Source organism: Puma concolor, chromosome B1 (genome assembly GCF_028749965.1).
Source record: "Puma concolor isolate L17-30 chromosome B1, mPumCon1.1.hap2, whole genome shotgun sequence".
Taxonomy (NCBI): domain Eukaryota; kingdom Metazoa; phylum Chordata; class Mammalia; order Carnivora; family Felidae; genus Puma; species Puma concolor.
Genome location: NC_141670.1, coordinates 80,156,986 through 80,169,546, shown reverse-complemented (window position 1 = coordinate 80,169,546; position 12,561 = coordinate 80,156,986). Strand labels below are relative to the sequence as shown.

Sequence of the window (12,561 nt, the reverse complement as noted above, 5' to 3'; positions counted from 1 at the left end):
TGTACTCGGATACACATGGGTCACTCATGGTATTTCTGGGGTCAGTAAATAACAGGAGCTGGGAAACCTCTTGATATGGCCATTTGCTTGCCTACACCGTAGCAACTTGTGGGTAACATGGGAGTCCCTTTAATTATAAGAACTCAGATTTAGGCCCCAATGTTGCACCTCAACTCACCCCTACCTCGCACCTGTTCTAACCTGTGTTCCCCTCACCCCCATGGAAGGTGTCTTATATGGATTTAGACTCGATCACCTATTCACTTGGGGTCTGTTGCATAACATTCCTTTTTCTGCCATCTCACATGAGGGGCGATATGAGAATTACAGTGAGGGTGTGTGTGTGTGTGTGTGTAGGTAGGAACTTACCCCTTTATGTTATGTTCTTTTGCAAAGTTACTAAAGCAGGGCTTCATGGGGCCCACCCTGATGTTTTACAACTACCTCTTGAAAGCTTCTTCATAATTTTTATTTTATTTTAAAGAGAGAATATGCAAGTCAGAGAGAGGGGCAGAGGGAAAGAGAGATAATCTTTTTTTAAAATATTTATTTACTTGAGAGAGAGAGAGCATGCTGGAGGGGCAGAGAAAGAGGGAGAGAAAATTGCAAGCAGGCTCTTCACTGGTAGTGCAGAGCCTGACTTGGGGCTCAGACTCACGATCCATAAGATCCTGACCTGAGCTGAAATCAAGAGTTGGCTGCTTAACCCACTGAACCACCCAGGCACTGAGAGAGAGAGAGAGAGAGACAGAGAGAAAGAAGAGAAAGAAAGAGGCTCCATGCTCAGTGTGGAGCCGGATGTGGGACTCAGTCCCACAACCCTGGGATCATGACCTGAGCTGAAACCAAGAGTCAGATAACTAACTGACTCTTTTCTTCTCTGAGTGAGGTCATGGGGCTAGGATGGGAAAACTTAAAATGGCTATTGGTACTTGGAGTCAGCCTTTACCTCTGCTTTGAAAGCTTTATTTCTGGGTATAATACTGTGAAAAGCTCCTTCTCCCCTTAATATGGGACTGAACCTGTGCTAATCTTGACTCACCGGTTTTCCAGACATACTCAGATGGGTCTGAATTCCATCTTAGTCCCCAAACTGTTCTCCCAAATAGGTGATGTAATAAAGTGTTTAATTTAGAAGACTTTATTTAAGACTGGTTTATTTAGAAATTTATTTAGCAAAGCATGCAAGGAAAGGAAATAATACAGTGGTATATTGCTGACAATGGATAGCACTAGCCTAACTTAGAGGTTATTTTGAGGATTAAAACACCAAAAGTAGGGCGTCTGGATGGCTCAGTCAGTTAAATGTCCGACTCTTAGATTAGCTCAGGTCATGATCTTGCAGTTGTGAGATTGAGTTCTGCATCTGGCTCCACACTGACAGCGTGGAGCCTGCTTGGCATTCTCTCTTTTCCTCTCTCTCTTGCCCTCCCTCCCTCTCTCTCGCTCAAATAATAAATAAACTTAAAGAAAGTAAATAAAACACCAAAAAGTGCTTTCAGTAGTGCCAGTCACAGTGTAAACACTGTCATGGTCACTTACTGTAGAATTTACAGCCTAACGTTATTATTTGATGATATCTTTTAATAGACACCGGAATTTAGAATTGGAGATTACTGGGTTCTAGCCATTCTATTATTTATGTTCAAAGTTTTAAAAAATACAATTTTAACTGCCATTCATAATTTACTTAAAATGGTAAAATCCTTTCCCTCCCTTCGCAGAGCACAGTCATAAGCATCTGAGGAAGTAGGACGATGAGGGCAGGGAGTACTCCATGGAGAGCCCTGCAGCAGGGAAAGTGGGGGTGATGGTATAGTGGGAGTGGGGAGGGTGTAGAGGCAGCCTGAAAAAGAGGTGGCTGGAGTAGAGATTGGTTGCATTGAGCAAATGTATTAATTGAGCAAATAAGTAAATAGATTGAGAGTAATGGGAACTAGATTTCTCACTATCTGAAAAGAAATATGCAAAATTTGGAAGGGATAGGCTAGAAAGAGACTGGAAGTATTGGATTGGAATTAGATTTACTGGTATGAACATGTGGGTTTTTCCAATATAGAGACATATAGAAATGACAGGTGTATGTGTGTGAAAACACGTATGTATGTGTACACACACACACACACCTGTATAGTTTTTCTATCTGCCAAGAAGACCCAGAAGCAGTGACAACCCCTTAGCTGTGAGCACACTGTGTTCAGATTTTGGTTTCTAAATACTACACTCCAGTGAAAGGAATAAGGGCTTCTTTGGGGGATATGACTGATTTTAGGACTGGGACAGAGAAAAGTATAAGATGGACCCAGGACTCCTTTTTGAACCAGAAAGTAGGGGATCACTCAAGAAGACATATCAAAAGGTACAGGGGTCAGGTAGAAGGGGCCTCTGCTGGTCAAATGTAGGAAATTTGGGCATTAATATAATTAATGAGAGTATTGGATACAAGTCACGACATAAATAGGAATATACGTGTGTGCATGTGTGTGTCCCTGCTGGCATCTGTGCGTACATGGCATGCACATGTCTATATATGTGTGTATCTATGTACAGGCATACCTTGTTCTATTGTGCTTTGCCTTTTGGAGCTTCACAGATACTGCATTTGTTACAAATTGAATGTTTGTGGCAACCTATGTCCCACAAGTCTACTGGTGCTATTTTTACAATAGCAGTTGCTTACTTGGTGTCTCTGTCTCAGGTTTTGGTAATTCTTGTGATATTTGATACTTTTTCATTATCATTACATTTGTGATGCTGATCTGTGATCAGTGGTCTTTGATGTCACTGTCATAATTGTTTTGGGGTGCCACAGATTGTGCCTGTATATGATAGCGAACTTGAAGAATATTGTGTGTTCTGACTGCTCCACTGACCAACTGTCCTGCACCCCCATCTTTCTCCCTCACCTCAGGCCTTCCTATTCCCCAAGACACAGCAATATTGAGATTGGGTCAGTGAATAACTCTATAATAGCTTCTAAGTGTTCAAGTGAAAGGAAGAATCACACATTAAAGCAAAAGCTAGAAATGTTTAAGTTTAGTGAGGAAGACATGTCAAAAGCCCACAGGGGCTGAAAGCTATGTCTCTTGTGCCAAACAGCCAAGTTGTGAGCACAAAGGAAGCTTTCTTGAAGAAAATTAAAGGTGCTGCTCCACTGAACACATGAATAATACGAAAGTGAAACAGTTGTGGGGTGCCTGGGTGGCTCAGTTGGTTAAGCATCTGACTGGATCTCAACTCAGGTCTTGATCTCAGGGTCATGAGTTCAGGCCCTGCTTTCAGCTCTGTGCTGGGTGTGAAGCCTATTGGGGGAAAAAAAGGTGAAACAGTCTTAATGCTGATACAGAGGAAATTTCAGTGGTTTGGACAGAAGCTCAAACTGGCTACAACATTCCCTTAAGCCAAAGACTAATCTAGAGCAAGGCCCTAACTCTCTTCAATTCCATGAAGCGTGAGAGGAGTGAAAAAGCTTCAGGAGAAAAGTCAGAAGCTAGCAGAAGTCGGTTTGCGAAGTTTATGGGAAGAAGCTGTTTCTATAAGAGAAAAGTGCAACATGAAGTAGCAAGTGCTGCTGGAGAAGCTGCAGCAAGCTATCCAGAAGGTCCAGCTGAGATAATTCATGAAGGTGGCCTCGTGATACAGCAGATTTTCAATGCAGACGATGCCTGGCTTCAAAGGACAGGCTGGCTCTCTTGTTAGAGGCTAATACAGCTGGTGACTAAGTTGAAGCCAGTGCTCATTGACCATTCTGAAAATCCTAGGGCCCTTAAGAATTAGGCTAATTCTAGTCTTACCTGTGCTCTGTAAACGGAACAACAAAGCCAGATGCAGCACATTTATTTACAGCATAATTTACTGAGTGTTTTAAGCCCTCTGTTGAGACCTAGATGCCATTAAGAACATTTGTGATTCATGGGAAGAGGTCAGAATACCAATATAAGCAGGAGTTTGGAAGAAGCTGGTTTCAACTCTTATGGATGACTTTGAGGGGTTCAGGACTTCAATGGAGGAAGTAACTGCGGATGTGGCAGAAATAGTGAGAGAACTAGAATTAGAAGTAGATACAGCCTGAAGGTGGGATTGAATTGCTTCAGTCTCATGATAAAACTTTAACAGAGGAGTTATTTTTATGTATGAGTAAAGAAAATGGTTTCTTGATATGGAATCTATCCTGGTGAAGCTGCTATGAAGATTTGCTAAAATGACAACAAAGAAGTTAGAATATTCCATAACTTTAGCTGATAAAGCAGCAGCAGGGTTTGAGAGGATTGAGTCCAGTTTTGAAAGAAGCACTGTCGTGGGTGAAATGGTACCAAACAGCACTGCATGCTTCAGGGAGATTTTTCATGAAAGGAAGAGTCATTTGATGTGGCATGTATCGTTGTTGTCTTACTTCAAGAAATTGCCACGGTCACCCCAACCTTCAGCAACCACCATCCTCATCAGTCAGCAGGCGTCAACATCAATGCAAGACCCTCCACCAGCAAAATGATTGACTCACTGAAAGCTCAGAAGATGGTTAGCATTTTCTTTTAGCAATAAAGTGGTTTTTATTTAAAATATGTACATTTTAAAGACATAATTCTATTGCACACTTAATAGACTACAGCATAGTGTAAACAGAACTTTTGTATACACCAGGAAACCTAAAAATTCATGTGACTTGCTTTATTGCTATATTCGCTTTATTGCAGTGGCCTGGAACCAAACCCACAATATCTCAGAGGTATTTATGTGTATAAATATTCTACACACAGATGCACCTTCAGAAAGAAGTGAGCGTTGGGAGTTGTCACTAAGCAAAGTGACAAAGGAGGCAAATAAATAAAATCAGGGTAAGATGAGTATTAAAATGGGGACAAGAAATCCTGGAGGCTTGAGAAACAGGAAGGGAAGAGAGAACTGGCATTAACAAATGAGTTCCACCCTCCCTGCAATCCTGTGTTTTGTTCTAGCACATAAAGTTTATTTTTTTAACTCTCAGCTTGTTTTTTTAAAACAAACTTCTGAAGATAAGTTTTCCCCTTTGCAGTCTGCATTTATCAGACTCCTCTTCTCCTAAAGAATGTGTACCATTCTACCATTTTTCTATTCTAGGACCCTCGGTAACCTCTTTCCTTGTAGGGAGGAGAGGGGAGGAATTTCAATAAAAGTTTTTTATCTCTGCTTGTCCACAGTTTCACATCAGCAGTTTTTTGGTGTTAATACAATTATTTTAGAGTGTGGATGAAAGAAATGTCCAGAAACTTGGTGGTGCTGACTCATCATGCTTGCCTTGGTAATTTTGTCACTTCACCTTGCATATACGTTTTCAGGGTAGCCGTTTGACAGAGATATTGGCATGCTGAGTCTCCTGGGTTTCAGAAATGTGATTTGTCTCTTCAGATAGCAAAGACATTATTTGTACATGAAATTCCGCCCCCCCCCCCTTCCTTTATCTGAGAAGAAATATCATTTCAACTGCAATTGCCATGACCTGGAGAAGATGACCTCATATTTATTAGTTTGCAGAGCAGAATTAAGTTTTTCAGATTCTGAGTACTTAATACTGCTGGTATATTAACAAAGAGTCAGGTTGATTGTGCAAAGGAAAGACTTCCAATATATTTTATGACCCATTTTTTTTTAAATCTAAGATTTAGTAATATTGTGAGACATGGAGGTAGGAATTCTTACATTGAATAACACAATTATTCTTGGTGTTAGAAAGCTTCGAAAGTAATCCCTACTTGGCTTATTAGACTCCTATTAGCTATTTTACTAGTAATATTTTTCTTTGAATGACAATCTTAAAGAGACACACTGGAAGGGATGGGTATACCTTGAGAAGTTTATAGAAAAATTCTACAAATTTAATTATACTTATCCAGAGGCTTAAAAATGTACATCCAAAACACATGAAAACTGAAAACATATATATATATATATATTTTATCTATTTCAGACACGGAATCGTTTTGAAGGAACAAGGTCAGAAGTGGAAGAACTTATGAACAAAATCAGACAGAATCCCAAGGACCACAAACGAGCAAGTCAGTTCACAGCAGAAGGCTACCTGTATGTACAGGAAAAAAGTAAGAGGACCCCAAGCAATGATGAATGACTGATGAAAAATTATTTTAAAACTCTTACTGTAATTACTCGATTTTTGGAATAATTATTCCTACCACTTCCTCTGCCCCCTCCTGTCCTAGAAGGTATATTTTATATTTGGGGGGAAAGCACATTTCTGCTCTAGGGAGGGGACCCTGAAATGAAGAACTCAAGATGCACCCTGTTTTCTAGCTGCACCCCCAAATTCTGTACCATACTTTGCTAACGCTTGTGAGGATGCCGGAACATGGTATAAGGCTGAAAGCAAGGCGAGGTATTATCTTTTTCCTCCTTTCCCTTCACCCCCCTCCTTCTCACCTACGCATACACATAGGCACATTCATATACATATGCACACCCTCCTCCTCCCACAACTCCTTTTCCATGTTAAAGTCAAGAGGGACATATTCCTCCTATTCCTTCACGTCATTGCTTTCCACACCAATCTGAGATCATTTGTTCTTGCTAAAATTATCAGGGTGATTGCAGATGGCTATACAAAATATTCCTAGGTGGCATCCTAACTTATCTCACTGCATTTTTAGTATTGTTGCTCTCAGTGAATATGCAGTGCATAGAGTGTCCTTATTTTGAAAATTAAGGCACCTAAAAATTCTTTAAAACTTTTGACAGTTTGGTCTTATTTTAACTGTTCAGCTCTTAAACTTTACTTCTTCAACTGTAGAACCCGAGTACTATGTGGTAGAAAGGAGGAGAATGTGAAAAGGTTTCTGTATTTGCTGTCTTCCTGCCTCCCCACCCTTGACCGCTGTCAGAGTACTTAACAATTTTCACTGAGCGTGGCTGATTTACAGGACTTTCAAACTGACCACTGTAGTAGGAGGGCATACTCGTGGGCTAGCTATGGGATATCTGTGCTTCAAGTTGAAGCTAATGCATATGTAGTCGGCAGAGTGGTTGTTCTTTTTCTCTCTGTCCTTATGTAATCTGGACCTCCATACTCTTCACGTCTCATGAAGAGGAGTTACATGATGAGCAGAACTCTATTTTTCTGACACTTCAGCTTTTTAATCTGTTTGTTCAATGAATTTGAAAGGACTAAATTAACATGTAGGGTAGAGACAGAAGGATAGAATTTTTGTATTATATGCCCAAGTGAAAATCACAGGAAACTTTAATTTTTAGATTCGTAACTGTTGCCCAGCTTAACTGGCTTTGAGAGGAATTGGGCTGAAACTAGTTGGAAAAACAGAATGAAAACAACAGTGGCAAAATTCTCCTCTTGTTAACTGTGTGCCAGGCACTGTGCGAAGCTTGTTATACACCTCACTTAGTCCACTAAAAAACCCTATGAAGTGTATGGGGCTATTATTGCCCCATTTACCATTGAGAGAATGAAAATACCATTGAGAAAATAGAGAGGTAAATAATGTTCTTTAGATCATACAAGTCTGAATGCTGGCATTGTCTGTCTGTGTCGTGCTCTCTAGTGTATTATCTGGACCATGGACGGTGTGAAAAGCCTATATACTTGGGTCAGATGGGAGTCAGGAAAGGATGCTGGCTTAATTAGTGGGGAGACCTTGTTATGTGGGGCCAGAGACTCGGATTTGAGGTTAGGCTTTGTCATTTCTTGGGCATTTGGTCTAAGCTTAATTTTTTTTTTTTTTATTAAAAAGATAATACGCCATCCTCCCTCAACATTTTTTTCTTAGGAATGAAATATCTGTACAATATATTTTGAACCATAGAATAGGATACCAAGCTAGCTATTCCTAACACACACACACACACACACACACACACACACACACACACACACACACACACCCCAGTGGTTCCTGAATTCTGGTTTTTGCACTCATGATGGTCTGAGGTGGGATTACTGTGGTCTGGTAACCCCTTTCAACCCTGTACTGTCCCCAAGACAGTGTGGTCAGTTTTTTCTAAAGCTTGGTGGATTCCTTTTGAATGAGTCCCTTTTTCCCTCCTAAGCTTGTCCTTCTTGATTTTTAGATATAGAAAGTTTACTTGTTTGTAGATGAAATTATGGTGACAACACAAGTTACTTACTTTTTATTTTTTTAATATAATTTATTGTCATATTGGTTTCCATATAGCACCCAGTGCTCATCCCGACAAGTGCCCTCCTCAGTGCCCATCACCCACTTTCCCCTCTCCCCCACCCCATATCAACCCTCAGTTTTCTGTATTTAAGAGTCTCTTATGGTTTGTTCCCTCCATCTCTGTAACTTTTCCCCCCTTCCTCTTACTTTTTTAAAGTTTATTTATTTTGACAGAGAGAGAGAATGATCGCATGCATGTGAGTGAGCACGAGAGCAAGGGAGGAGCAGAGGGAGAGAGGAAGAGAGAGAATCCCCAGCAGGCTCCATACTGAGCCTGATGTGGGGCTCAATGAGGTCATGACCTGAGCCAAAATCAAGAGTCAGATGCTTAACTGACTGAGCCACCCAAGAGCCCTGTTACTTGCTTTTTTTTTTTTTTTTTTAATGTCTTTACTTGGTAAAAGACAAAATAGTCAACCTCTGGGTGACCTAACTTGTGTTATAATTGTACTTTTATTGGCATGTGAAACTCAAGATTGCTAGGTACTCCTTATGTAGACCACTGTCTTCTAAGAGCTCTGATGGTGATAATATCGACTCTACAAGGGGTAAAGAGTGGTTCTGAGAATGTTCTGGTCAGATGTAGATAGCACCTCTCCGTTCTTCATTTTTCAATTTAAAGCTTACCTTTACAAAGCATCATTAGTAAGGGCAGCTACCTACCAGGGTGCTAGAGTGGACTCAGAACTCCTGAGATGCTAGGTTCTGTGATTGTATCGTATTGAGAGGCCAGAACCGAATCCAGAACTATCACATACATTGAATGGAATTGTTGAAACCCTTGTGAACTCTTAATACCTAGAAATAAACAAAAAATATAGTTCACAATTAAGACATTTTTAGGTGTGAGATATAATGGTGTGGCAAACTGAGAAGTATGTCTTTGACTCACTGCTCTGTTGCTAAAAAGTATTGCATTTTCTCTCAAATGATCTCTCTCAGGCTTATTTGCCCTACTTTTTTTTTTTTTTTAATTGGAGTCCACATCGTTGCTGGTTTGTTTCCTTGAGCTGTGTTACTTGCTGCTTATTTTTTTTTTTTTCCTCTATAGTAATGCGTTTGGCACTCTGTGTATCTGCTTATTTATGAGGAAAAAGGTAAAGATCTATTTCTTCTTGAAGGGCCTGCTCCATTTGGTTCCAGTTGGGTCAAACACTACTGCATGTATCGGAAAGCAGCCAAGAAGTTTAACATAATCCCATTTGAGCACAGATCTGGGGGAAAGCTTGTAAGTATTTGATTATGTATTTTTGTATTCTGTGTGACAGGTAGTTTTTTGAGGCTGACATTTTAATGGTGTATATATTCATTAATGGTAAATATACTGTATCTTGTTTTTAGGATTCAGATCTTTGTTTTCTTTTGTTCCTAAATGAAATAGGCCAATAAATAACAGCCCTTGTGGTTTTTGAATTGTATGTGTGGGTTTTTATGGTCAGGACTAGAATCCTTTTATGTCCAGTATTATTAGAGGATGTAGTGAACACCTACGAGAAGCTTTCACGACTCAGTGTTCTGCCAGGTCAGTGTTCACACAGATCGGATGTGCGCACATGTTATTCACAGCCTGAAAACATTATACAGTAGGTAATCTATAATGAATCATATTGTTTTCCATTTAGATGTACAAAGTTCTCACTTAGGCAGTTCCCATTTATTTCCCACAGAAATAAGTAGCAAAACAACACGTGATAGCAAGAAAACCTTAGGAGTTTGCTGTGTAAAAATGATGATCATTATTTGGGTTTTAAATAGAAACTGCAACTCATAGCAATAATCTATAGTCTGGAGACAAAGCTCTTCCACCAGTATTGAATGTAATTGGTAACACCAATTTACAGTTTAAAAAAAAAAAGGTGAACTCATTGCTTATCTGGGTGGATGGGTATGATTTTGCTTTGGTGAATACAGAATTAACCCAGGTTCACTTCTATTTACGTATACTTTGCATCTTTCTGAAAAATGTTTAAAGCAGCTTATAATATAAACATAGTTATGTAATAAACATGGAAAATCAGGGCCGTGGAGAAGAGGATATCACTCTTTTTTTTTTTTCTAATGTTTGTTTATTTATTTTTGAGAGAGCGAGAGTGCATGCTTGCAAACAAGGGAAGGGCAGAGAGAGAGAGGGAGACAGAGAATCCCAAGACTCCAAAGCAGACTCCATGTTGTCAGTGCTGAGCCTGACACAGGATTCAGACTTACCAACCATGAGATAATGACCTGAGCCAAAATCAAGAGTCAGATTTAGCTTAACTGACTAAGCTACCCAGGGACTCTGTGAGGATATCATTTTTTTTTTTTTTAATTTCTTTTATGTTTGTTTATTTTTGAGAGAGCGAAAGAGAGAGAGAGAGAGACAGACAGAGTGTGAGCAGAGGAGGGACAGAGAGAGAGAGGGGGGGGGGAGACACAGAATCTGAAACAGGCTCCAGGCTCTGAGTTGTCAGCACAGAGCCCGATGCTGGGCTCGAACTCATGAACTGCGAGATTATGACCTGACCTGAAGTCGGACGCTTAACCGACTTAGCCACCTAGGTGCCCCCAGGATATCACTCTAAAAAGGCTGATGGGGTTAAGATTGAGCATGAGGGTTGAGTGTTAGTCACGAGTCAGGACTAACTCAAATGCTAAGATATGAGATGCCTTTCTGCTAAACCACCAAATAATAAAAAATACTTTTAGAATATAATGGCTGCTAATATTTAAAATATTGGCATATTTGAATGTTTGTTTAGTATTATTTGGAGATTCTTGTATTTTAGAAAATGTCAGAATAGTCTAGAAGTATATACTCAGAGTTCTTAACAGTTTTTACTCAGAACCCATGTTCCTGCATTGCCTCTGTCTCCCTTGGATGGTTTAGTGAGGTAAAATAGTACTGTATTAAAACAAATTAAGATAAATTCAGGGTGATTCACTAAGGAAACAAAACCTACATTGAGTGGTCTAGCTTTTGATGATCACAGTAGCTGATCTAGGGCCCTTTGATACATTATACTTTTTAGGTAGATTCATATGGAATTGAAGTTTTTGTAGGTCAAAAATGGTCACATATTGACTATTTCATACAGTGTAACATAATGCGAATTAAAAACAAATTATTCTTTTAAAAAGTGCAGTAAGAGAATAACAAATATTCTAGCATTTGGAAACCATATCGTTAATCTGCCCTTTAAAATCAGTGCTCATGAGGTCTGGTTTAGTGTTAACTGTAATCAGAGAAAGATCTAGAAAACCTTAAGGAAAAGAGGATGATGAAAATTAAGATTATACATAGTGTTTAAACTCGTTTGAAAGAGAACCGGATAAATGGACTTAAAATCTTGAAACTTGTGCCCCCTCCAACCCCAATATAGGATTCTTCAATATGTTTATGTTTATATTGTATTTTTGAAAATGTTAAAAATGATTATTTTCAGGGGGATGGAGAAGTGTTCTTTTTGAAAGAATGTACCAAGAGGCATACTGACTCCATTGACAGAAGGTTTTGTTTTGACGTGGAAGCTGCTGACCGGTAAGTTATTAGAATCATGCCACTTAAGGAAAGAAGCCTATAAAAAATGATTTAAAGAATGGAGGTTAATTGAAACTGAGGTTTCCTTGGCCTGAAAGAATGTTATCTTGTTACGTTTCCAGGCTTTGTGTTCATTTTGACTTGTTAGTCTTTGTCCCTGTGTTTAGCTGTGGAGTGATAGCTTGCTCTCGGCTGGAGTTGGAGTTCTTCTAACCAGTAATTAAAAAATTACCTTGGAGCATTTCATCGTTGACCCAGGCCTGATTGGTGGCACTGAAAGAATAATGAATGAAACTGAGGAAGTAGGTGACATAGCTGACAAGAGATAGTGGTCTATTAATACAGAACAATATTCATTTTTGTGTGTGGGAATTTTCAGTGTATATTCTGTATGTGATGGAGGGTTGTAGGCAAACTATTCAAAGATTAGTTATTATTTCCCTTGTCATATGACTTTAAGTTATTATAAAAGAATCTTTGCGGGGCGCCTGGGTGGCGCAGTCGGTTAAGCGTCCGACTTCAGCCAGGTCACCATCTCGCGGTCTGTGAGTTCGAGCCCCGCGTCAGGCTCTGGGCTGATGGCTCGGAGCCTGGAGCCTGTTTCCCATTCTGTGTCTCCCTCTCTCTCTGCCCCCTCCCCCATTCATGTTCTGTCTCTCTTTGTCCCAAAAATAAATAAACGTTGAAAAAAAAAAAAAATCTTTGCTAGAGAGGAGGAAGTAAAAACAGAAAAAAGTTCGTCCGATAACATTACTACTTGTCCGGCATTTACTTCTGTGTCCGATTGTACTAAGGAAAATCCTGGTACTTAGAGAATGTTTCTTTTGTAATGTCTCACAGTATGGTGGTTCCTTGCCAGTCCTG

At 39.7% G+C, this 12,561-nt stretch overlaps 1 protein-coding gene across 3 annotated transcripts in view; it reads left to right on the top strand.

The window, feature by feature from the left end:
* ARHGAP10 (Rho GTPase activating protein 10) overlaps positions 1-12,561 on the top strand; it is a 325,239-nt gene that overhangs the window by 127,417 nt on the left and 185,261 nt on the right. For all 3 annotated transcript variants that reach the window (XM_086704136.1, XM_086704135.1, XM_086704137.1), the window contains 3 exons: positions 5,945-6,074; positions 9,302-9,408; positions 11,603-11,697. In XM_086704136.1, the coding sequence (XP_086560262.1) occupies positions 5,945-6,074; positions 9,302-9,408; positions 11,603-11,697 (332 nt within the window). The remainder of the gene's footprint in view (positions 1-5,944; positions 6,075-9,301; positions 9,409-11,602; positions 11,698-12,561) is intronic.